Source organism: Scleropages formosus, chromosome 23 (genome assembly GCF_900964775.1).
Source record: "Scleropages formosus chromosome 23, fSclFor1.1, whole genome shotgun sequence".
NCBI classification, from domain to species: Eukaryota; Metazoa; Chordata; class Actinopteri; order Osteoglossiformes; family Osteoglossidae; genus Scleropages; species Scleropages formosus.
In genome coordinates, this window is record NC_041828.1 from 14,337,256 (window position 1) to 14,359,304 (window position 22,049).

The 22,049-nt window shown below is 43.1% G+C and overlaps 1 protein-coding gene across 2 annotated transcripts in view; it reads left to right on the plus strand.

The window, feature by feature from the left end:
* trappc9 (trafficking protein particle complex subunit 9) overlaps positions 1–22,049 on the plus strand; it is a 197,336-nt gene that overhangs the window by 64,674 nt on the left and 110,613 nt on the right. For both annotated transcript variants that reach the window (XM_018731819.2, XM_018731820.2), the window contains 2 exons: positions 6,333–6,485; positions 13,960–14,078. In XM_018731819.2, coding sequence (XP_018587335.1) covers positions 6,333–6,485; positions 13,960–14,078 — 272 coding nt within the window. The remainder of the gene's footprint in view (positions 1–6,332; positions 6,486–13,959; positions 14,079–22,049) is intronic.

Sequence of the window (22,049 nt, forward strand, 5' to 3'; positions counted from 1 at the left end):
GTTCTGTTGTGTTGTGTTGCATGCTGGAAGAGGCTCTTCAGCAGGAAAATATTTATGATGTGTGTTGTTTTTGTATATCTTTTTTCTGCAGAAAGCGAGTCAAATGCAATTTAGTGTCTATGATAGACTCTATGTGTATGCAGTGGGTGAGTCTCCCGTAGCTTAACCTTGTGGCCTCTAGCATGGCTACTCGTCTACAACAGTTGATAGTTTAACTTAATTTTTTCATTATCATTCAACAGCTTTTGTGAGCTTTTAATGCACTACATGAGTTAGTTTCTTACAAAGGAAATTTTTGTCTCAAAAGTTATATATTTTATCTCAGACTATTTTGCATATTAGACCAATTCGTGACATCCTGTCTATGGTGTACCATGTCCAATGTCCTGTGCTGGTATAGGCTCTGGACCACCTAAACCCAGTGGTGGACAAGTGCTTATTGATTATGGAAGGAAGGTTGAATGGATGGATTCAATTCATATCACTAGTCGATTCCCCCCCATCAGCCATTTTTTAGCATGTCACTTTCAGAGGGACTGCGTATCTCTCATGCTGAAGTGAAGCACTGAACTCCAGTGAAAGGTGTAATCCTCATCACGAGAAAAAGCATGTTGGAGGGAAACACTAAGTATAACTCAAACATTATTGTGAAATCATCTCACTTTTCTGGCAACTCTTCTGATGTTTCGTCATTTGTGTTGCTGCTCCGCTGTGGCACAGAGTCACGTCTAACAAGGCCTCAAAGGCAACATGTTCACGCAAAGGTTCCCCTAAAAGCCTTTCAGTAGAGACTTGTTTCATGTTTGCTTCTGAGTCCTCTGGTGTGATCTACAAGGGTCTCATAGGACAGGGGGCTTCCAGAACACATCAGACAGAAAAAGACAAAGCCTTTCATGTGAATCATGCATTTACTGCTATTAGTGTGCAGTAACGTGTGACTCACTTTCCCTCTTGCTGACATCAGCCACCTGTTGAGTAGTGCTACGCGTAAATGCAGTGTACGGCCCTGTACATCGCTGTGCACGCACCCTCTCTCTTCTCCTCAGTTTGTCTCACTGTCTCTGCCTGCCATTACTTCCTTGGCCAAAGGGCCTGTTGCTCATATTATTTCCCACTGTGTTTCATTAAGGCAATATCTGGCACATGCATGCCTTCAACTTTGGGAGAATTACTTCAAGTTTTTACTTGATGTACAAATCTGAAAACTACTCCAGGAATGAATCAGTCCCTTGTTTGTTTTTTTTATTGGCACCCCCAGATTTCTGAAGTCCATCTCCAGCCACTTTTCAGAAGTACAGTATTACTTGTCTGCTTGACATAGTGTTTGGGCATGCATGGAGTGGAATTAGCATGTGATAAATTAGGGGAATTAGCAACAGGTAGCATATTGGTTAGAGCCACTGCCTTGCACTGAAAGGCCTCAGGTTCAAATCCCATCTCCTTCTGTAGCACTGTATATTGAGCTGCTGACTCTGAATTGACACAATAGAAGTTACCTAGCTGTATAGATGGATAAACCATTGTAAAGAGCGTAATACTTTAATTTAAGCTGCCGCTTTCCCCCGGGGGGGGGGGGGGGGGGTGCAGTGGGCTTGGGTGGGTCCTGCTCTCTGGCAGGGCTGGGGTTCAAGTCCTGCTTAGGGTGCCTTGTGATGGACTGGCATCCTGTCCTCCCCCTCCAGCCTTATGCCCTGTGTTGCCGGGTTAGGCTTCGGTTCACTGCGACCCCACTTGGGATAAGCAGCTTCAGCCTGTATGTGTGGGTGTTTCCCCCAGAGCAACTTAGAATGTAAAGCTACTTTACAATTATTTGCCCATTTATACAGCTGAGTAATTTTACTGAAGCAATTTAAGGTAAGTACCTTAGTCAAGGGTACTACAGCTGGAGGTGAGAGTCAAACCTGCAACCCTTGGATTCAAAGGGAACAGCTCTAACCACTACACTACCAGCTGTCCTAGTTCCCCTGCTGCCCATGGTCAGTCCGTGCCCTCCTAACATAAGTGGATCAACTGGCTTGATTTTGGTTTACCTCCAGTTGAGCACCACCTTCAAGCAACTGCCCCTTGGCCTTTCTCTGTAAGGGCTGAGGAGCTGGAAAATCGTTACCCCGATTAGGTCTTGCTTCATTCTTACCGCTTGCAGAGTGAAATTAAAATTTTTTGTTCTTTCCCTCTAACAGTACTGTGTACAGTGTCCTGTAAAATATTTCTAACCTCTCTATCTCTTCACCATCACGGGAAGTATGTGTCCTCAATAAATGGCATCAGAGCTGTTGTGTGAAATGTGGAATAGTGACTGTGGGCTCCAGTGAATGGTGCTGAGGCTGCCCTTTTTCTGGTGGAGGTCACCCAACAGGACTCCTGTGGCACCCATGGTAGAGTCAGGGTCTGTCACATGCCTGACAAAGTGGACTCAATGATTTCCTTGTGGAGCTCACTGTCCACTCTGGAGCCTGAAATCATCAATGCTTGGCTGCTCTCAGATTTGTTACATGCTGCTTTGGTGCCTGGGTGTCTTGGCTTCTATAACCCAAACAGCTCAGTGTGGTCTTCAGTGAGAGAAGTGATCTCCTATACTCTTGTCAACTGGGTTGTGCACAGCAGATCCCATGGGTCCATGATCCTTGTGTTCCAGCTTCTTGCAGCTGCTGTCAGATTTTGCACATTGTCTTAGCAGGTATTTTAAAGCATACAAGTTGAAGACATTTTGACTGTGGGCAACATCAGAAACATATTTTAACCTCAGTCCTGGAGTATCCATGTTTCCTGTGTTTTATTTCTTGATTTTTAATGAAACATTCAATTTTGTATTCTGCTGCAGGGTTTTAGTAGATTTTGTTGTCATGATTAACATTTTCCCAAAAATCAGGAAGTATTTAATGATGGGGTATAAGTCTTGTGAGGTACAGTAAGAGGCATGTACTTTTAAGTTATGATAACCAATGCTAAGCATTTAAGTGGGTTTCTCCTTTATATATTATCAATCATTTAACACATTTGGGTGAGAATGAGTGGATTTGTTTTGCCACTGGACCACATTTTGTACAAGGTAGTTTACACTTTTAAACTGGTGTAAGGGGGTGTGTGTACGCGCGTGCAGTAGCTTGCTTGCACCAATCAGTCATAACATTAAAACCACTGATAGGGGAAGTGAATAACACTGATTATGTTGTTAAAATGGAACCTATTAAGGGGTGGGATATATTAGGCAGCAAGTGAACAGTCAGTTCTTAAATTTGATGTGTTGGAAGCAGGAAAGGACAGACATAAGGATCTTAGCGACTTTGACAAGGGCCAAATTTTGACGGCTAGACGACTGCATCAGAGCATCTCCAAAATGGCAGGTCCTGTGGGGTGTTCCCAGTATACAGTGGTTAGTACCTACCAAAAGTAGTCCAAGGAAGGATAACTAGTGAACTGGCAACAGGGTCATGGGCGCCCAAGGCTCATGGATGCGCGAGGTGGAGCGAAGGCTGCTCCGTCTGGTCCAATCCCACAGAAGAGCTACTGTAGCACAAATTGCTGAAAATCTTAATGCTGGCCATGATGGAAAGGTGTCGGAACACACAGTGCATCGCAGCTTGCTATGTATGGGGCTGCGAAACTGCAGACCGGTTAGAGTGCCCATGTTGACTCGTCTACCACCGAAAGCACCTACAATGGGCACGTGAGCATCAGAACTGGAATACGGAACAGTTGAAGAAGGTAGCCTGGTCTGATGAATCACGTTTTCTTTAAGATGAAGTGGATGGCCGGATGCACGTGCGTAATTTACCTGGGGAAGAGGTGGCAGCAGAATGCACTGTGGGAAGAAGGCAAACCAGCAGAGGCAGTGTGATGCTCTGGCCAATGTTCTGCTGGGAAACCTTGAGTCCTGGCATTCATGTGGATGTTACTTTGACAAGTACCACCTACCTAAAGATTACTGCAGACCACATATACCCATTCATGGCAACGGTATTACCTGATGTCAGTGGCTTCTTTCAGTAGGATAATGCGTCCTGCCCCACTGCAGAAGTTGTTCAGGAATGGTTTGAGGAACATGACAAAGAGTTCAAGTTGTTGACTTGGCCTCCAACTTTCCTAGATCTCAATCCGATAGAGCATCTGTGGGATGTGCTGAAAAAACAAGTTTGATCCATGGAGGCCCCACCTCCAACTTGCAGGACTTAAAGGTTCTCCTGCTAACATCTTGGTGCCAGATACTACAAGACATCTTCAGAGGTCTTGAGGACTCCATGCCTCGACGGGTCAGAGCGGTTTTGGTGACACGAGGGGGACCTACACAATATTAGGCAGGTGGTTTTAATGTTGTGGCTGATCACTGTATAGACACCTATCAATGTGTCTGACATGGCCTGTAGCGATTTCAAAACTATTTTGGTAACTGTTGTTGCACATGCACTACTATTAAGCTTAAATTTCAAAAGACATTGATAATTTCCATCTTCATATTATATTGCCGTTTGCTACCTTGTTTACCATGGATGTGGCACTTAATATAAGTCAGAGCTGGATGAGAAATGAATAAATATCAAATTGTGTTTTGTTTTTAAAAATCGTTTGCTCAAGACATTTGGTCAATACCGTATTAAAAATGTTCAACATAAATGCTAACCTCTTGGTTGCAAGGTGAACTTGCAGTATTATTGCTTAAATGGTTTTTGTTGAAACATTATATGGGTGAAAGAGGCTCACAGGAATTCTTCAGTGGCTGTGGGAATTACCCTTCACTTCTGTTAACACCAAAACAGTACAGTCATTGCTTTGCAAGTGGCTGACTGCTCGCTGCCGTTTTTCCATGTTCGATAACCACTTGTCCGAGTCTGGGTCGTGCTGGTCCGGAGCCTATCCTGGAAGCATAGTGCGTGAGGCAGAGTACCCTCTGCACATGACCTCAGTCCATCACAGGGAAAATGCACACAAAGGGCAATTTTAGTCACCAATCCACCTGAAACTAATGTATTTGGACTCTGGGAAGAAACCAGAGCACCAGGAAACCTCGGAGATGGAGAAAATGGATGAAAACTCATCACACACTGAGCCAGATTTCAGCATGGACCTTTTTTGTACGTTTTAGCTGTATTTAGCTCACTGTGGACCTGTTACTTTTCATTTATGTACAGCAGTTTGCCAAACTCACTAATTTTCTTCAGCTTCAGTGCAGTACTCATTTGCTCCATGGACATGTAAGTGGTAGTTCACCTGTCTGTTGTGCTCCTTCAGTCTGCTCTCATATGGAGCTGCGGGTCTGCGAAAAGAGCTGCTTTTGAGAAATGTCCAAATTGTGGTTGAAGGAGGAAGGGAGGTTGACGAATGGCTCCATGATTCACCACGCGTAGAATATCACCCATGAAATATTAAATGTGTATTCATCGAAAAACCACCGAGTGAGCTTATCGCTGCCCTCATCGCAGCTCAGCCGATGGCTCGCTTGCGTGTGTCCCTCTTATTGTACTCACACGTGTGTGTTTGAGAGCTTGAGGTGCACTCATTTCCATTAGTCTTTGCATTTGCTCCCGATGTGTTTGTTCTGTTGAGAACACTCAGCACCTTAGCAGAGAGCAGTGGTGTCAAGGAAAAAAAAAATGACTTATCATGCAGACGCTCGCAAGACACACAGATGAGATTTAGTGCTCGCCTGCCAAATAGATGTGTCTGAACAGGCCGCTATTTTTAGCAGGTCCTGACAAGGTTCAGGAGAAATGTAGCTGTTTAAGGGAGTTAATGGATGAATGCGACACATGAAAGGAGATACTAAGACTCACTCTCTTCCCTCAATTTACTGCGCCATTAGTTCAAACAAAGTAAAAAGATTAAAAACGTCAACATTGTTTTGTGTTATGGCCTGCATGATAGTTTCTTTCTTGCCTTTTTTAATATGCCATTTGGAGTTTCCTTCTTTCTCTCTGTCATGGTTCGGGCCTCACTCTCAGATTGTGGCTTCTGCCTCCGTCTCCTCAATAATGCAAAGGCAGAGGTTGTGCCGACTGCATTGCAAATGTCAGTGTGGTTGGAATGGTTAATGATCACACACACTAGCGGGGTCAGGTCTTTTTAGTTGGCCCAGCGTCAGCCTGTTGTCACTCCTGCATATCTTTTGAGTGTGTGAATCTCAGTTTAAATTTATTGGAACCACTTTTTGAATAGAAGGTAAAAGTTTACTTACCAAATGTATGGTCCCAGAACCTACACAGGCAGATTGGTTTCACAGCTGGGCAATGATTTAAGGAGGATTTTCTTTGTCATGTCCTCTGATGTGTGATCATCCTCCCAGATGGCCTGTAATTGCACATTATGTCACATTGCTGCTTCTCCCTTTGGTTTTGCAGAGAAGATCTTTGGAGAGTTTCTGAGCTGGGACCTACAGGGCCCCCTCTCTCAGCTGCCATTGAAACCAAGCCAGACGGTCACCATCGCAGTCGACATCAGAGTCAAGCTGGATTTCTCAGGCCAGGAGAATCTGTTGCAGGACCTCAATGATGGTTAGTCCGCCCTCTCTCTCCTTTGTAAACACCAGTGTAGACTTGAGACCGGAACTGGCCATGGTGCTGAAGGGGTCCCCAGGCTGGCGCTAGATCTCTGTCCATGGTGCTTAATTACTATGTAGCGGTTGTTTGTAACTCTGTCCATGGTTCTGAACACCCCCAGGGTCATGTGCAATGGAGCAGTGGCTCTTTATTCCACAGTTATGTTTGCATGTGTTAAATTTAAGTTATGTGCATACGTCAGTGTGTGTGTGTTTTTTTTTTTTTTTTTTTTAATTGAAATGAAAATATCAGGATGAGGCTCTGAACTCATTTTTAAACGTTAAAGGTGCTGGAATGCCAACAACAAATTTAATCTGTGTGGTACGCGGATGCATGCTCATTTACTACATTGAAAGAGACCTCCGATGTACAGAACGCATAATGTATCCTGGCATCATAATTATTGAGCAACTATTTGACCAAAAAGAACACTGTAATTAAAAGGTTCATGAGCTGTAAATCACAGAAAACAAGAGCAGTACTTGGACTGTAATGAAGATGGTAATGATGGTAGCATATCAAAAGCAAGTAATGGAACTTTTTTTTTTTTTTTAAACTGTAGCTCATCAGTGGCAGTCCAACAAGAGCAAGGGTTCGAAAAGTTGTTTTGATTTCAAAATGATACTTCTAAATACTGCAGAACCTGTTGTCATCTGATGCTACTCATAGAGCTGCCCTGGTCAGTACTCTGTGTGTGTGTGTGTGTGTGTGTGTGTGTGTGTGTGTGTGTGTGTGTGTGTGTGTGTGTGTGTGTGTGTGTGTGTACACACACACACCCCCACACCCACCCACCACCCTGCAATTCAATTACTGACATGTAAACCAAAGAAACGTTCTGGGCTTTCTGTTTTAAAGCCACAGGTCATTAAGCAATATGCATAATGTCTCATTGGTGGTGAATTACTAGTACTTGATATGTCCTATATGATCAGTCAGAAAGGCTTTTGGCCTCTGTCTGTTTCCCTTCTAACTGCTGTGGTTTGATAGGATAGAAAAAATGGCCTTGAGCACCTGAGAGTGCATTTGTGACTACTGGTGTGGCATTATTTATAACAGAAGAGTGGTCTGCAATGTAAACAATACCCTGCTTTGCAATCTTTGTTGGGTAATTCTAGAGATACCCTTTTTTTTTTTATTTTTTATTTAAATTATTGTAGTAATAATCGCAGAGCTCTGAACACTAGAGATAAGCAGTAGCTCTTTTAAAACGATTCGGAGTGGTTTTGTAATGGTGAGTGCAGGGAGTATAGCGATTTCTGAACATTGCAGATTAATGTTCTCATGGATTATAGTACATTATTCTTATTTTAGTGACAGGCATTATTGTTTTGGTGCTGCTGCGGCAATTCGGTGACGTATTGCACACGTTAGTGTGATGATTGTTATGGGGTACCATTAACAGAAATGCTGTTGACTACAGCAGTAATAACATATCTGTGGGCAGTTACTGAGTACACCTTGTTTCCTAATAAATTCTTCTGGAAAATCCATAGAACCACATTGAATGGAATACAACAGAATGTCATATATTCTGAAGGGCCTCTTTATTCTCAAAGGCAGTACAGATGCTCATGTCCATACTGGTTTGAGATGGGACTGGGGAGGAGTTACACCTACGAGCTGAATACAAGATCAAAAGTGCATTACTGCAGTGCCTTTTTGGTGACTGCTTTAGTACTGATCATTGATGTCTTGCTCGCAATATCAGAGCCTTTTTGTTAATTCTTTGTAAACACAATATACGCAGCACTGCATTATTTCCAGCTTTTATCTAACACCTTTGTCCAAGACAGCTTACAATGTTCGGTTTGTCCAACGCCGAGCTTTTAAAATAATTTGTTAATTTTAAACAAGGTATTCTTACTGTGTTGATTCAGGATAATTACTGATCAAGGGTGCTACAGAGGGAGTGGGATTCGAACTGACGAAGTTCAGACTGTAAGGCTGCGTGCAGCTCTTGTTATATGAGATACAAATTGTTGGTGTTGTCTTCATGTTCTCTTCCTACTTTTAGGATTTAACATAGTCCTCGATTTTCGTTTCTGAAGCAAACTTTGGGTCCTACCCTCGAGGGTATTCTCCCCCCCCCCCCCCCCGATCTCATTTAAACCCATTTTTTGTGCTGTTCTGTAAGTTCTTCAGTGCCAGAGTATGTTGCCGCTTTCCTTAGCATTTGTGATAAGTATCTACGCACATTTTGACATGGTCAGTTTGCTCCTTGTTGCTTTGGGAAAATCCTCCTGTGTTTTCTCCACAGAGCTTGTTCTGAATTTGGAATCTCAATGTTGTGCACAGTTGCCTTTAATTCCTATCCTAGAAATGATGATACATTTGGATTCATAAGATCATATGAGCCAGTGTGAGTACAACTGGCATTTGGCTTGCTCTTTTGTATGATTTGTACCTGCTTTGTGTCAAGTGACATACTATTATGAGAGTCACGATTGTTAACATTAAGTTTTCACTGTCAGTAATATTTGTACAGTATGGTATGGTATGGCTTTGATTTACATTGGATTACATTTTTTAGACTTTACATCTCTATGAATATTAATACCTAGTCTCTCAATGTGAGGTTGTAAATGTCAAATTGTGTTTGTGTGTGTTAGCAGTGTCTAAAGCAAAGCTCAACTGGCTCGTATTGGACTTGTATACTGAAACCCAGTGGAGTGCGAGTGCTTCCCTGCTTTTCAGAGGAGTTGCTCGTTGTCATTATTTGTCCATGGAGCCCACATGCATGTATTGTATTGGTCCTTTTGAGTTGTTTACTGAAGCTGTCTTTGTTAATATAGTGTGTTCTTTGTGGAATTTTCTGCAAATCTCAGGAGACCTGAAGGAGTTAATACACTAATTATCTCATATTATGCGGCGCTGAATTAAAAAACCCAGGATTTCCTGGAAATCATATGATCAATATGAGGAGTACAAGAATAGCACTGGACATGTATGTGGTATAATGGGATCTCTAAACTGAATCTGACTTCAATATAATTTTTAAAGAAAATATAACAATTTAACAACTGTTTCTGTGAAGATCACAAATGTCACTGTGAAGTAATACTGGTGACTGCATAAATCATCATAATAGATCCTGGTAGCAGTACCTCCTCCCCAATGAGTACAATTAAAAAAAGGTCTCGGTGCTGAATGTGTCCGAGTCTTTCTTCTCACCAGTAAAATAACCAATTTGGAGCTGAATGCTGCAGAGTCTGCCGCATTGTACGGTTAAGCCTTCATTTGTTCGGCAGCACCACGTTCTGCGTTTTCTTTCACAGAAATAGCTGTGCTCCGTACGCCTTTCATTCGGACCTGCTTTCACAGTCATCCCTCACAGCATTTCAATCAGAGGCCCCCTCTTAAATGTCAGAAACCAGACAGTATCATTGTAACTGTGCTCTAAGACCCAATAATGAGAAATAAGAAACTACTTTCACATGGTTAGCAGGGTCCCATTTTCTTGCCATTTTGTCTGAATTCCTGAATTGTTTCTCTTGCTATTGTTCATCATATACATTGTGCTTTCAACATGTTGTATTTGATTGTTGATAATGGAAATAATTTAAATAACACAGCAGTAAGACCTAATAATGAGAAATGGTGAACTTGTGCACGCTGAGCTGCATTTTCTCATTGTTTTGACAATTGCTTTTTTGCGTAGATTAATGATGGAACTTTTTTAAATTTCAGTGACAACTTGCATGCTTCATCAATTCTCTTAATTGAGCAGTTTCTGATTTATATCTGATTTATATTTTTCCTCCTATAGTGTCCTATAGTATAGTATTAATGATAATTCACTTCTAGGAATAAACGGATAATAAATGTGTCCAAACAGTTGGAGCAGCTGCGTTGAAAGGAAGGCTGTTTGATAGGGTGTGAGACAAAGGGGACATCTGCGTCTCTTCTGTGTGCCATTGAGGTGTTGGTTTGGGAGGGTGGAGGTCACTGGGCTCAATCCGTCACTTCTGCTTCGTGTTTTTATATGTGGAATAATCGTAGTGGCTGGAACAGGTGTGCGCGTGTGTGCGTGAGTGTATGTGTGGCCACCAGGAAGTGGTTCCGACTTTGCCCATGACAGCTTACACAGACAATGATGCAACATGTGCTGACAACATTAATGTAGGTCAAACAATTTTATTCATATCTTTTTCATACATTCATTTTTCCATATACTTTATTTATGAGAAAATCTGTGTGTCTGTAGTGTTTAGAGGCATTTTCTTTCAGGCTGTATTCTAAATTGAACTAGATTTGTATCTTAAGCTTAAAATATGAGCATGTTAAAGATGTGAGATATAACCTACTTAATTTGCATTTACAATACCAGAGTGATTAAATTCAAAATCCACTGTATTAATTGCAATTTGACTTGGTTGCATTTCTATTAAAAAGCATTTCCATTATTCCGATGTATCACTGTACTGTTGTAGTCTCAATTTCTCCATGTTACTTTTTTTTTTTAAAATAGAAAACACAGCTAATTTGCACCATCCTGGAAGTGTTACTTTCTTTTCGGCTCTGCTATTATTATCCTGTGCTGGGATCGGGCTGAAAATAAGGCAGGCAAATATGTCTCACTAGGTAAGCAGTCTCACACTCGCATCGTGTTTTCATTTGTAAACACGTTTTAAATAGAAAAGTACTTGAAAAGCGGAGTTTAAATTTGGCGGTTTGCTGCTGAAATACCACTTTGGGTGTAAAAGTGTGAGCTGCTAATTGAAGGAATGGCATGTGCACAAGGCACAGTTTAGTTTCTTTCCTGTCTCTTTCACAGCAGGAGGCCTGATAGTAGATTAATATTAAAGACAAGCAGTCTGAGCTTTCTTGCTTTGCTGATTCTTTTGTGCTGTACGCCACAATGGAGGTAATACCAGGTTGGCGTACAAGGCCGAATAAGATGATAGAACTGTTTCTTAATATGAACGACAAAGGTCAGAAAACATTTTCCACATTTATTTGTTTATTTACTCATTTATGTTTTAATATTATTAATATCTTGTTCCTTCCAGCTTGGTTTGGAGGAAACAAGTGGTGTTTTAGAACTTCTTCGTTTCCAGTATGTCAGTAGCAAAACTTGGTATTAAATGCAAGGCAAAAAAGACATGAAAATTGAAGCAAAATTATACATGAGCAGACTTGTCAAGCAGTGGAGTTGAAACCAATTGCTTTTTCGTCGTGATCAGTGCATGTTCTTTTCAAGCAGTGAGCTCTCTAAATCTGCAAAACAGAGGGGTCTGTTGGCCAGGGAAGATGCCTTAAAGCAAGGTGTTTTGCATATTACAGCAATTTCCTCATTACACATTATTCTGTCAACTTCTGTTCTTTCTAGAGGTGCACAAACAGGATTTTGTGGACAGAAAGGAGTTGTCATTGTGTGGAGTTCACATGTGCTGCTTCCTGTAATTTCGAGTTGCATCCGTTGGAATCCTGATCTGAGTATGAGCTTCTGATCCCTATAGCATCTGAGCACTCCCTGTACCCTAGCGAGAGCACTGTGCTCCTCCACCTCTGGCCACCTGGCTCTGATGTGGGAGAATGATCTCTGTCTCTCTCAAAAATGCTGAATCCCTTCCAGCATTTAAGAAAGGTCTAAAAACCCATCGCTTTCTGACCCATTTCTCTTCCTATCTTCTAAATGGCTCCAAAATGCTTGCTTCGCACCCTCTCTCAAAGATACCTTTGTATTTTATGTCTGATTCAATCCTATAGGCAGCTACCAGCGTAATGTGTGCCCACAAATGGTGATATCAGACAGCAGACTGTGCTCCAATAATCATTATATCTTTATCTGAAGCTCTTTGTCTGTTTTGAAATGCAGTTTTGTTTACTGTTGAGTTGGCATTGCTTCTGAGAAAAGCACTTGCAAAATGAGTAACTGAGTTTTAGCCCACAGATCTTTTAAAGGGCAATTTGGAGGCTTTGGAAGACCACACCTAAATGCCCAAAAGAGAGTCTGGAAGAGCTGTCCTGTTTTTGTAGGGTTTGTGTGATCTCCCAACAGCTTGCGCTTGGCCAAGAGGACTTTGCTTCACAGTGGAGGGAGGCTTACTGACTAATACTGTTATTAATCTTTACAGTTTCATTCCATTCCTTCGGCGAGACACGAGGACTTATGTAAACTTCTAGAAGCAAAGGGCTGTAATAGAGCCATTAGTCACTGGTGGAGATAATGTTTCTTTCTGCTCCGGGCACTTTCCCTCTCATTTAGAATAGAACAGCCACCAACATTCAATAAAACTCTAATAAAAGTAATGAATTAGTCATATTAAATTTTCATTGTTTCATGTTGTCTGCTTTTACTTTTAAAATTTGTTTGCCCACCTGTAAGTAAGAATTCTGATTGAAGATTAAAGTTTTTGTTTTGTATGATTTACATTAAAATTTCATTCCAATTTATGCCCTTCAGTTTGCTGTGCTATTTTCTTTCAGGAATGAATTTAAATGAAGAATTAAACTTTGCTGGGTTTCTGTTTATCATGCCAGGAATTAGTCATTTTTCCACCTTGATGCTGCAGTGAATTCTTGCTTAAATGGAATTTATTTAAAATGATATGAAATGTACTGTGTTGAATGTTATGCTGCACTCATCATTCACCTTTTGACTTTGTTCATAGTTTTCTTGCCCCCACCCTCTTTTTTTTTTTTTTTTTTTTAAAAAAAAGAAAAAAAAAAAAAAAAACTTTTTGAGGGGAAAAAATATACATCAGGAGTGATGGTGAAAAATCAGTGTTTTTGATATGTAATAAGTATTGTTGGTCGGGGCCTTGTTTCTGCTCATGGGGGGTAGAGCTGGACCCTACTGGGGGGCAGGCTGAAGCGTAGCGGGAAGTGGTCCGCACTGCTGGACTCCCATCAGCCATCCCATGTATCTCATTTCCTTCTCACGGAAGTGCTACTTTAGAAACAAGCACTCTGCAGGCATTGCTGGGACATCAGATTCATACTCTGTGAGGTCTTTTGCCATCTTTTCATTATGAGAAGTAACAGACTGCACCATCTGCAGCAATTTACCACCGTGTGTATTTCTTCAGGAATTGCAGGGCATTTCCGCTGTGTCAAATACTGTAAATGTTCGATGAACAGTATGTCCTAAATGCTTGCTTTATATAAGACTGACCGTACCAGCAAAGGATTCCAATTAGAGAGGACGGTTCATTAGAGAAGCGCTGAAGGATAACTGACAATGCATAATGTATATAGAGAAGGGCGAGTTCAGCTTTATTCTGAGAAATGGATTAAGCAGAGACCGGAATGGGATCCGAGGGCTGTTCTGAATTTGTACCACTGAACAACACTGAAGCTTGAGGAGCAGACACAACAGCAGGATGTCTGGCAGGGCCACGGGTACATTAACAGCTGCTGGAGGATAGGTTAACGAATCCAGTACAGGTGAATGTGTCCATGACCTTTTACCATGGTGTCTTTTCAGATGGGATCAGCATCACAGGCTTGCCCATCTCCAGCCCGCTCAGACAAGTGCTCAAACCGCGAGCAGAGAACAAGCCCATCAGTGCCGAGGCCAACAAGACTGAGTACAACCATATCAAGGTAAGGCTCCTTGACAAGACCTCTGTCTCTCCCTGACACTGCAGCACTGCAGTTTGTATTTTGCATTTTCTGAGAGTCCCTGCTGAAAGTACGTACGATCACACACTCTGGCACTGGGCATTGCCACGTCTCTCACTGAGAACAGACAGCGTTGGTTTCAGATTAGTGCTGGGTGTTTTTCGACTGTCTTCTTTCCCATTTAGCAGAGGTTGAATCTTCTGAAAGGAACCCTGGAACCCTGGAACACTTGACTGGGTGGAGATGGTGACTTTGACATGCGACGTAAGCCAAGCAGCAACAGGGCAATTCGCTAAAATAGACTGTAGCTGTGCTACTGAACTGTCACCATCTTGACTCTTAAGCAGCAGGAGCTACACATGCTGGGTGCTTGTGCGTGACCTGGTTTGGTTCTGTCCACGGGGGGCAAGTGTTTGGGCCCATCCTCGTCTCTTCTATGAGACGACTCAATTGCTGCGGGTAAGCGTATTTGACTGAGACTGACGACACCTTATTTCTGTCCGTTTTGCTTGCTCGATCAATGGAGGGCAGTCAGCCGAATGGTCCGCATAACACAAACATGCACGCGCCATCAGCTGCCGATTCCCATCTCACAGGTTTTGTCCAGATTGCTGAGGACTTTCCATGTAGCACAATTAGCAAACTGCGTAGTTTGTGAAAAGGTCATACAGTGCATTCTGTCAGCAGCTATTTTCAGCTGCAAAGAAAAATCCCTGCAAATACATTAATGAGTCTAATTAAACCATCGGTCAACGCGTGGTCAGCATGCTGCGCTGTTTCAGCACTCAGGTGTTGGGGAGATGGTTTAAGGTACAGTTTTTCCACGCTGTTCTGGAGTACTTCTCCACGTGCACTGACAGGATGTAAAAAGTTCTGAGTCCTTTGCTAGGCTGAGGGGCAGACCAGCAACAGCCCTTCCTCAGTGGGGTTTTGTAGCGCTTTTATTAAAGGTCCCACCTGTGTCACAGGTGACCTGTGAGCAACACTTTTTATTTCGGTAGAGGAAGCCCTGGTCCATGGGGGAGACATTTTAGACTGCTGGAATTTTTAACTCTCCGCTTACCATTGCTTTACCAATTATTTTTGCTTTAGGCAAAAGTATGTATAATATCTGGGGAATTATTTTCTCAAGAAATTTTTTTTATGCTCTGCCAGCCTCTCCCAGAATGCCAGGTTACTGCTGTGTTGGCGTCAGACTCTGCACTCGGGTTCTTTTGTCAGTTAGTGCCAACAGACGTTGTCCGAAGGGGCTGCGGAACGGGGTGATCACACAGCGTGTGTGATAAATGGGGTGCTTCCATTTTGCCGTACAGCTGTTTACCGGCAGGCTGGTGCCGGTGCTACAGATTTGGCCACGAGCATGGACATGGGTGCCGCGCCTCACACAGCCTCGTCTCTGTTCTTCTTTCTTCTTAAATCAGTTCTGCGTGAACATGAACTCCTTTACTTTTTATATTCTGACAAGTGTTTTTTTTTTTATGTGTGTTGGCTTTTCATACTGCAGTGTTTCTTTGTAGCTAATTTAATATTTAATGTAACGTTAACTCATCTATCGGTTTGACTTGCGGAAGACGACTGAAGTTCCTCTGTCTTTTTTTTTTTTGAAGGGCTTCGACTGTAACATCCTTTTTGGGCATGCTCATATTTTACTTTGGATTCCTCCTTGCAGAAGGCTGGCACTGAGTGAAATACCGCAAGTCTGCTAGAGACTGACAGTAAGTGATGCTGAGGCAGGCACACAGGCGGTGCTGAGAGGCTGCCAGACTGCGCTTGTATCTGGAAATACCCAGGAAATGAACCCTGCACTAAATCAACAAGCGTTCTGGAAACACATTAAGTTGACCTACAGAGCTTAGCGCTACACTTCCTTCTTACTAAATCACTCTTTCCTCCCCTCTTCCCCCCCCTGCTCTCCACTCGCAGGTCAGGTGGGGAGAAAAGTCTGTTTCTTCTCTCATTCTTTATCCTCTGTCTCTTTGAGGCTGACTGCAGGTAAACGGTCCTGCTCTTGCTCTCCCCAACGCGTGCCCCCGTTTTGTGTGGATCTCGTCGGCGAACTCTGGCTTCCGCCGTGCCCTGCTCTGCCGTCAGCTCCCACCGTGCCCATTACTGACAGCGAGCTCCAGCGGGGCGCCGTATTCGCAGCACAGCTAGTGGAGGGTGAAAGGTGAGGCTTTGAGTGGCAGCCTGGGAGCGCGGGAGTCATCTTCACGCCTCGGCATCGCCCGTGGCTTGCAGCACAGGCACACGGCAGCATTAATTTATTTACCTTTCTTATGGACCCGTCCTCCTTTGGGAGATGCTATCACAGTAATTTACGGAAGGGTTGATATTCAAAGTGCAGGCCCTCGGACGGGCTAGCGTTATCTTCAAAAAAGCAAATGCCTCGGGTACAAGGCTTGGCTGTGCTTGACCGCAGTTATTTTTACCTGTATTATTCCCTGTATTAGGGGGTGTTTTCAGTGCTGCTTGTGTACTGGAATGATAAACAGTGTGATCGCCAATAGGCTGCCAGCCTGTAGCTTTCATACACAAATGAGATTTCCACACTGCATCATGGGAAGCGCAGGATGAAGTCAAGTGGATTGCTCATGGGGTGCAGCAGAGGGACATCATCAAGACTCTCTACCCCTTGGCAAAAAATGCTTCTGCAGTCCAGGTGACGCACACGCATTAGTGCGGACACTGCAGCCCTTCTGTTGGAGGTTGTTCTCCGAGGGTGGGGAGTGAGCCACGCCCTGTACACACATTCAGAACGATACTTTGTCCTCCCCTCTGAACTTGGTGTGTTGTCCTGCTTGGCTCCCTCCGACACCGCACACGTACACGCATGCGCGCTGCTGTGACAAAACCACTTAAAGCCCCATTAAAACACAGAGAAGAGCACTGAGGAGGTTTTGAAGGTAAAAAATGAGACATAAAATGAAGTATCCCACACATTTATGATTACAAGAGCATAATGAATTGCGTTTCAATTAAAAAAAAAAAAAGGGCAGCCTGCAGCTCTAGGTACAATGAAGAAATTAATTTAAAAAAAAATAAAAGCTGTTGTCAAAAGGCTCCCTGTGCATCCTCAAAAATTTGCTTAAGAATGTAACTTTTTGGTTACCTGGTAAATTTTACCTGGTGAATCCTGATTCCCAGTCGCCATTCAACAGGAGGTGCTGATGGACAGGTTGTAAGTGTGTTCTGGTACCCTCTCTCCCCTTAAAGATCCCCTCAGCGCCACGGCAAGACAAGGTTTAAGGGCTGTGGAGGCAAGAGCGCGTGTGTTACGGATGTACAAATACTCTGTCCTATGTCCCTGCACTTGGGCATTAGCGTTTGTACAAGCCTATGAGATATATTTGTTTTTTCTTTTTCTTTTAGTCAGTATTGCCGTTTCCCTCGTGAGGTCGAGTGGTCTTTCATTTGCGCCAAGGATTTTTTTTTTTTTTTTTTTTTTTTCCCCTCCCCCCCCCCCCCCTTTATTTCTTTTTAATGAATACTTGAGCAGGGGATCCATACTCCCTTGAACAAAGGCTGGGAACCAGGAGAGTGTGGCCTGCTATTTTTAGCCTCCCCCAGGACCTGTGCCTGGCTCTGCTTAAAGATTCAGATCTTGCTTCTGATGAGGGCTATTTATAGCTCGGCTGCTGCCCGCCCAAGTGTGAGTGTCTTGATAAATGATAAATATGTTCCCTAGGAAGCTCTCATTTGTTTACTGTTAACTCTATCTGTGGAAAAGCCAAGTGAGAGTGAAACCTGGCTAATGGGATCTGTTCATCATCCCCTGCATACACCTTTTTTCCACAACAAAGGGGAACAGATTAAAGTTGTAAATGCAATGCATAGGCTCTTGCTGAAAGGGTATTCGGGGACAACTGTGCATTTTAATGTTACTGAATCCTGCATCCTGCTAAGATAAGTCCTGAACAAAATACAAAAAAAATCTGTAGTACATTTGCAATCCCATGAGGGTCAATTACAATAGTCCTTTTCCTAATGGTCTACTTTTTGAATCAAAAGTTTGAGTGCACCTGAACGACTTTGCCAGCACTTGTATGGGATGAACAGGACAAGAGTGAAAGCAGAGCAACGTACAAGTGTCCTACATCTCTGAGAACTGCTGCAGGAGAGCTAGGAAGACATGCGAGCTCATGTCCTGTCTAACATGTTAACCAAATGCCCTGTGAAAACAAACTGGTTTCCAGCAAGACACCTCACCACTTGTCACTGGTACTGCATATCTGGAAACAAATGAGGTGTGTGTTTTTATATATGCAGTTTCATGTCAGGATATATATATCACGATACCACTTGTAGAAACCATTTCCATATGTAGGGTGGTGACTCTACAGCACGGACAGTCTCTCCATCCGTGTTGACCCGTCGTGCGTTACCCTGTCCAAAGGGGCGGGAAACTAAGGCCTTCCTCACCTGGCTGTTCCATCAGGTGGGCTGCCCTTGTTCTCCCATGGGGCACTGGCTCTTGTCTGTCTGCTCATCTCTGCCATCCTTCTCCTGACGTTTAAATGAGCTCTTCCCTCAGCACTTGGTAAAGGAGCTGTATTTTGCAGCCCGTCATTATGGTGCTTGAGGTGGTCGGCTGCCTTACATTTACATTTACACTTATTCATTTAGCAGATGCTTTTGTCCAAAGCGACGTACATCTCAGCAAAAGTACAGATTATGCATTAAACCGTCTTCAGTCAAACTCTTCCTGAAAGCTGAAGCACTGTGCTGGGCACAGTGTTGACTGGCCCCACTTTATTTCGCTGACATTCCACCCAACTTGTCATTTTGCTTTAGCTTGTCAAATTGAGAAAATTTCCACACATACTGTAATAACACATGGAGTACAGTTATAACTAACTCTAAATGTAAACATGTCCGTTGCCCTTTTGAAAGCATTACCAGCCTTTTAGTGTTTTTCTGAGCATTAATAAGAAGCAGAAGTTTAGACTGACTTACTGTCCAAATTGATACATAAGCACATTTAAAAAGTAATGAAACTTGATCAAAAACAAGTTTATAGCCCATTAAATGTAGATTAAGCAGGAGATGGGTCCTGAGGCATTAGTACAGAGGGATGTTGAGGATGTGTTTTGCCATTTTCAAGCTGATACATATTTTATTGCTTGTTTGGTACTTTCCTAGTGTAGGCTTCTATATACATCAGATTAAAAAATAGTATTCATGATGCTTAATTGGTTCTTAGCGTTTCCTTTGGGAATTTCTTAGAGTAATATTTCAATTGCAAGTAAATATTTATGCAAGCAAATACATTTTCTTATAGCTCCAAGAATTGTGTAATGTTGCCATGATTTACTTATGTAAGCTAAAATAATATATATAGAGGGGGGTGCTCTTCAGCGGGTCTGGGGTACGACTCCTGCTTTGCGGTGGACTGGCGTCCCGTCCTGGGTGTGTCCCCTCCCTCTCCAGCCTTGCTCCCTACGTTGCCAGGTTAGGCTTTGGTTCACCACGACACTGCTCATGACAAGCGATCTCAGACTGTGTGTGTGTGTGTGTGTGTGTGTGTGTGTGTGTGTGTGTGTGTGTGTGTGTGTGTGTGCGTGCACACAGACACAGACAGACGGTCCCAGACTTACTTTGCGGAATGTAACCCCATCGTCTGTCATAACTCAAATTCTGGTAAAGTTTTATGCAGCTACTTGTGTGATGAACATCGGTGCATATGGTGTTGGAAGCAAACTGTACTTAATCATACAACTGCAGCTGTGTCTCTTTTTCCTAAGGTAATGCATAAATTGTATTTTCTATGAGATGTACATCTCTTTGCAGAAAAGCATCTGCTAAATGAATGAATTTCACACATGCACACACTGTCTACAACAGCTTGGGATGCCAGTCTGTCGCAAGGCACCCCAAGCAGGACTCGAAACCCAGACCCACCACACCACAGGCCCCGCCCAAACCTGTTGCGCCACCGTACCCCCCTAAATGAATAAATGTAAAATATTAAGTTGAAAATGCAATTAAATAGACCTAATGCACACCTCTGCGTGGCAGACTAGGAGATGCGGATCACTGCTGCTGCTCAGCATCACGAGAGAGTATCGCTCTGCACATTGCTTGCCCGAGAAAAATTCAGAATCTGAAGCATGGTTTCCACTGAATCTCTGTCTCCAGCTCACCATCGTAAAGTTGACAAAATCATAAGTCCAACCATCATAAGTCGGGGCCAACTTGTGTGTGTGTGTGTGTGTGTGTGTGTTGTCACAGAATCATGATTAGTTATTGAAACTGGAGACATTTTTGGCAAAATACACATTCCAGAGGAGTCTTGATTTTAGTTTTTCAAATGTGGCATCCAGTAATACTTGCTACGTATTCTCTGCCAAAGAGGATAATTCATAATTATCTTCATAACTTCATAATTTTCAATGTGAAGTTACTGGGATAACATTGGTCCTGATATATTGCTTTTTTTCAAAGGCCTACTTGTATTTCTTATAATTCTTGTGAAAATTGCCTCTTGCTGCCCTAGGATGATCTCCTCTGATGTGTGTTCTTTCTTGTTTTTTGATTTTCACTTTGTACACTGTGGTGTACCAAACCGAGGCAACAAATCCTAAAACACAAGATATGAAAGTAAAGCTTGTGACCAAATTGGCTGCGTAATGGAAGACTCGGGCGAATGCAAAACAAAGCGTGCAGTGTGTCAGCGATTATGTATTTGTATTTTGGTGAGATATTAATGCTACAACAGCGTATTACACTGTGTATTCGCAGTCGTCTTTGATACCACTGTTAACACAGCCCTCTGCCTTAAGAATGTGTTTCAGGTATGGCTTGCGGCACTCGCAAGCGCTCCGATCGAACACGTCACTCCTAGCACTGATCGAGGAGCCGAAAATAATGATGGTCAATTAGCTGGGAATTTACGAGGCAGCAGCGAGAGGCAGAGGTGGAGCAATCAGGAGGCGTCTATAAAAACATATATTCCATGTCTTGTCGAAGGCACTGGCAGACAGCCGAGAACATTACTCTCCAATCTGTTCCCCTTTATGAAGTGTTTAATTCACTTTTCTCCAGTGTTTACCAGCTGCATGTGGCCCTGCTTGATTACCCACAGATCCATATAGTCCCAGTGCGGCGTGTGTATCTGGGTGCGCTGGGGAGGCGAGCCGTAGTCAATCCGCTTCCTACCTTCCCTTCATTCGCTGAGCTTTTGGGGTGCAGTGGAAAACGGAGGCAAAACATGTATCCTCTTCCTTACATTCTCTACACAGCAGGGCTCTGATCGATGCATCCTTTGTCTCTTCATTCTGCTAACAGCGTAGTGCCTTCTCTTGGCTGTGCCATGTTTTCCTGGTTCGTTTTTTTGACTCCAGTTTTCAACATTTAAAGCGGTTTCCCATAGATATGTGCTTCTGCACAAAGCTCTCACCCTCCTGTTTTCTGTGTTCTAGTTGAGTACACAACAGGTACCTCGTCTTTCTTGTTAAAGGCAAGAAGCTATTTGCAGTACAAAGGAAGCAAAGATTTACCACCTGACTGTTCAGCAGCTGAAATGGGCACTTGATAGATGTGTTGCGAAAATAAGCATCATATCAGTTTTCCTCTGGGTTGTTCAGCAGTTCTGGTGAAAATTCCAGTAATAAGGGGCTTTTACGTACACTACGAGTCAGCACTTTGAGTATACCTGGACAGTGCCTGTATTGGAATTTATCTTTTCAGACAATTCCAGGTTCACTGGAGTTGCAGTAATGACACCCAAATAAGTTTAAAATGTGCAGAACTGTAATAAGCCAGTCTCCCCACGTGTTACCTCGTTACAAACAGGCGCACCTGCAGTCTTCCCTCTGGCCCTTATATACCCCCACACTCTCTTACCTTCTGGTACCCATAAAACAGGCCACCCGAGACCCCCTGCACAGCAGGGCCTGGTTTTCCAGCAAGCGGACACTCTTGCCTGGTCCTGTATTACTTGACTGGGTACTTGGA